Genomic DNA, 4,604 nt, shown 5'->3' with positions numbered 1-4,604 from the left:
ATCAAATGTTGTCACATAAAATGGGACGGAGGGAGTACTTATTAATTGTGATGACAATTCAACCATTTTGGACACCACTTGTTTAAACTTTGAAAGACAAAAAAGAAAAAGAAATCTTAATTAAACTAACAAGGGGCCCCACCAATATGGGAATCTTAGGTGACGTGTTCAAACATCAAAGTGGGGTCTCTTTTTGGGTTTTTCTAACCCGACCCGATCCAATTTTCCTCTTATCTTCTCCCATTCCCAAAAAAAAACTCTATAAATAAGTGCTAAAGGTAACCTTACTTAGGCTTGAACAACCAACTAAGGCCTCTTCAAAACCCCTTAAATTATCACTTATAATATCTCCAATACTTGCAAAATAGAAAAGAAAGAAAAAAAAAGCATGGTTAGTCCATCCAATAATTCCCATAATTTTCCTCTAAAATTCCTTTGTAGCTATGGTGGCAAGATTATGCCCCGTCAAACCGATGGAAAACTCCGGTATTATGGTGGCGAAACACGTGTCCTCTCCGTTGATCGTTCCATTTCATTCGCAGGTTGTTATTTATTTCATCGTATAATTTATAATTTATGTTTCATCGTTTTGATTTTATATGTCATACTATGTTTCAACAAGGTACGACATTTTCTTTTTACACTTTTACGACATATTTTACCATATCATATTTAATTAATTTAGATATCATATCGATTTTTGTTTTTTCAGAGCTATTATTGAAGTTAGGGGAGATGTCTGGATCAACAGTGAGTTTGAGGTGTCAGTTGCCAAATGAAGATCTAGACGCTCTTGTATCAATAACATCTGACGAAGATTTAGTCAATCTCATCGAAGAATATGATCATGTTTCAACAATATCATCGTTTCTCAAGATCAGGGCTTTCTTATATCCACCAAAATCCACAAAAAAAGTTGTATCTCCTACACCTTCCATTGCTTCTACCTCATCCACCAATAGTACCACTATTAGCAACCCCGATGCCACGTCATCACCAAGTTCATTTTGTTCAACCGTTACTAGCCCTCCTGCGTCAACGAGGCATCATGATTGTCCAAGACCATATAAAAAAGTGACACGAAATTCTTTAGATGAAACAATTAACGGGCGCATACGTCATATTAGAACAAGATCGTCACCGGTGATGTTTCCTATTTGTCCTGAGAAAGTCACGGCCAAGATTCCTCAATATGCTTATCATCATAGTCATGGGAATAATAGTAGCCATATTTATATGATTCACCATGGCAACCATTGGCAATAACACTTGATATTTTCTATTGGACAAGGGCAATATTGGAACATATATATACTTTTTATATAGAGAAAAAGAAAACCCCATCAAGAAAAAAAAAAGAAAAAAAAAGAGGATGAGATATATTTTTTTTTTTATGTAAGAAGAGAGTGTATATGTCAATAACAAATTGGTAGTTTTTGTGTCATATATATGAGTCCAATTTATTTTTTTACTACCATGGATGGATATTAACTCACCTCTTTATGTGATGCGTGCCACGTTAAATTTCTTTCTTTTAAAAAATTATTTTTTATATATTTTTTTTAATCTTGTTGGCATTTTCCAACAAATCACAAAAAATGAGTCCTATATCATGTTTGCTTCCCCTCTAATTTTCTAATCTTTTACGTCTTTATATTTGTCTCTTTAGTATTTCTCTGCCTCAAAGAGATAATGATAAAATTTGCGTATAAGATTTTACTAAATATGTTATTGTTATTGTGTTTAGTATTTTGTCTGTTCATTTTCTATGTGTTAGTATATTGTATCATGATATGCAATTATATCACGTCTCTTCCTTTGGTGCTAAGTTTCTATCTTGATTTTGTGTACTGCAGGTATATGATGATGAAATCAATTGAAACTCTTTTTTTCATTTAGACAGGAAATTCTAGTAACCTCAAGATGGGAATTAAGTGGCAGAGTCATTTGGTCTGAATGCAACCTGAAGAGCCACACATAGGTAATTATTACATGTCTCTGTGTTTATTTTTCAAATTAAAGTCGATATGAATATTCGTTATATGCTATAAAATCTTCTTAATTTTTTTTATTTCTCACTTCATATTCGATACTCTTTTTGTAGATTGAAGTTCACGTCGGAAAGTTCTACTTATAATTAAAGTGCTCCTTATCAAAGACGAGTTCATTTCTAAGACTTGAAATTGATAACTCTAATTAAAAATGAAGAAATACTTATTACTTCAACTACACAATTGGATCACAAAAAAATTGTTTTAGTATATGCAAAATAACTACTCCAAATGCTCCATTGAACATAAAAGGTAGTAAAGAGTTTTTAACTTTTATGAATTGATCATTTTAAAAAAAGTTTGTTATCTTTTTAAAAATTTAACTATATGGCTCGTACAATAATTGCCACAAAAGTGCATACTTGAAATGATAATTAAATCGATAGCGACGTATATACTAGTTTAAAACAACATTTGCCTCTAATACGAAAATTACATTTAGGATATCTCAAATCTCAATATTGATTTTCTAAAGTCCTTGTATATATTATCTCTAATCTCTCTCACCTTTTCACACACGATGCAACTTGTGTTTCATTTGATGTGACTTTTCTAGAGCTTATATTAAGAGTATTTTTTCTTAATTAGTAACGCATATTTAATTTAATTATTTACTCCCAAGAACCTTTTTTTCTAATTAGAAGAAGCTTAGAAAGAATCATGATATTTAGCCTCCTATTTTGTCTTACTTGGTTGATATTTCATTGCTTACTTGCTAGTGATTATAACCATTCATGGCCAATTGTTCCAATTGGTGGTTTTCCTTTATGAGCATATATAAAAGGGAAGAAAAAAGAGCTTTTAGCAACCAAAAATTAAATGAACTAAATTGGATATCGCAGTTGGAGGGAAATTAAGTTTTGTTCTTTTATTAAAGGGCATAATACAAAAACGTTTTCTTTAATTTGACCTCAATTGGATTTTGTGTCCTCAAATTTTGAGTGTGCACAAATAGGAACATAAACTTGTATAAAATTAAAGAAGTACACACACGCATTTTACGTGCCAATTCACTGGAGACGTGATGTAAAATGCATGTATTTACTTGTTCAATTTTATATGCCCATCTAGGTGTTATGTCTTTATAAAAACTTTGAAAACTTTATTAAAGTGAAGAAGGTATGGTGCCATCACCATGGGTCCATGATAGCCTGTAAATGAAAAGAGCCATTCTATGGAAAGAGATTAAAAACTCCAAATATTATTATTATTATTATTATTATTATAAAGGATTTATAAAAAAGAAAAAGTGAAGAAAAGGACTTCTTTTTTCTTTTTGGCCTTGGAGATGTGGAGGAATAATATCACCATAAATTGTGGAGTTAGCCAATTTCTCAGTCCATTCAAATGAATAAAGCAAATATTTTTCAAAATAGAAAAAATAAAAAAAGAAGAGAGGAGGAAAATGATTTGATGAAGATAAAGAAAAAGTGGTTTAAGGTAAAGCTACCCCACCAATGCCTGATCTTTTATGATCTTAACACATTAGTATTTAGTAGAAAGACAAAAGAAAAAAGGTTTTTGAATTCTCTTTGACTAAGATGGTGAAATGTTTAATCACAAAAAAAAGACTAACTGATTTGTGAGAAAAACATTTTTTCTAATAGTGACATAATTAAGCTACTTGAATAATTTCATGACTTGACTATTCTAGTAGATGAAATTCAATTATCATACATAAGAAAAAAATTAATACTCTAAATTTACTTTCAAAATTTTGATCATAATTTTTTACTTGAAAAGTTTTTATCTTTTTTCTTTTGGCGTTCTATACGGTGTTCAGTATCTGCATTGAAGTCTGACTATTTTGAATTCGCGTTGTGTAGGACCCATTCAGGAGGAAACACTCTTTATCAAGGATTTTTATTAAATTCAAGGTTCGAACGTGAGACCTCTGATGAGGAGTAGTCTCCTCCACTGCAACATACCCTTTGGTTGTGAAAAACTTTCTATCTTGTCGGTATTAAATATAGTTTCAAATGCCATAATTTCACCAACAAGAGTTGTGGTGGAGTGACAAGTATTTCATCATCCTTAACTAGATGTCTTAGGTTTGAGTCTCCTTAGGTATGAATATGCCTTTATTAGGAAATGTTTACCTCAATGTGGGACTTCTTGACGAAAATCTAAATGTAGTCGGGTTTGAAACTCAATAGCAAACAAAAAAGAAAAGAAAAGACGGCACTAGAAACGAATGTATAAAGTTTAGGGAGATGAAGAGAATGGGTTAAAGAATGACAAAAAGTTCTGCAATGATTAATGAGATGGGTGAACACTTTATATGGCTTGAACAATCATTCATCCTTAAAGCTACTTTTGAGATAAAGTTAGACTCAAAATCTATTTCTCACATATGGCAATAGGAAGAATATGAACAAGTTCAAAAGTCTTGAGATCAGATTCACTTTCCCATCCAATTAAAGTCCAGCAAGAAACAATGTACAACTTGTATAATATTAAATAAGTAGATACACTGTTTGCAATAAATTTTAATGTGACAGAAAATAAATTGCAATCACAGTAAAATAAGAAGAAACATAACTTTATTGATAA

The 4,604-nt window shown here is 31.1% G+C and overlaps 1 protein-coding gene across 1 annotated transcript; it reads left to right on the top strand.

The window, feature by feature from the left end:
- Positions 1-276: 276 nt before the first annotated feature.
- On the top strand, positions 277-4,286 carry LOC102581671 (uncharacterized). Its single transcript, XM_006357539.2, has 3 exons — positions 277-542; positions 713-1,981; positions 3,878-4,286. Exons 1-2 carry the CDS (start codon positions 389-391, stop codon positions 1,264-1,266), a joined length of 708 nt encoding a protein of 235 aa, XP_006357601.1. The 5' UTR covers positions 277-388; the 3' UTR covers positions 1,267-1,981; positions 3,878-4,286.
- The last annotated feature ends 318 nt before the right edge of the window (positions 4,287-4,604 follow it).

Source organism: Solanum tuberosum, unplaced genomic scaffold (assembly GCF_000226075.1).
Source record: "Solanum tuberosum cultivar DM 1-3 516 R44 unplaced genomic scaffold, SolTub_3.0 scf00248, whole genome shotgun sequence".
Lineage (NCBI taxonomy): Eukaryota > Viridiplantae > Streptophyta > Magnoliopsida > Solanales > Solanaceae > Solanum > Solanum tuberosum.
Note: the sequence above shows the minus strand (reverse complement) of the source record. Positions and strands in the feature narration are given on the sequence as shown.

Bases quoted from the DNA above. Each gene is read 5' to 3' on its own strand.
- LOC102581671 (XM_006357539.2), top strand. From the start codon at position 389: ATGGTTAGTCCATCCAATAATTCCCATAATTTTCCTCTAAAATTCCTT. The intron at 543-712 runs GTTGTTATTTAT...TTGTTTTTTCAG, and splicing joins TCGTTCCATTTCATTCGCAG to AGCTATTATTGAAGTTAGGG.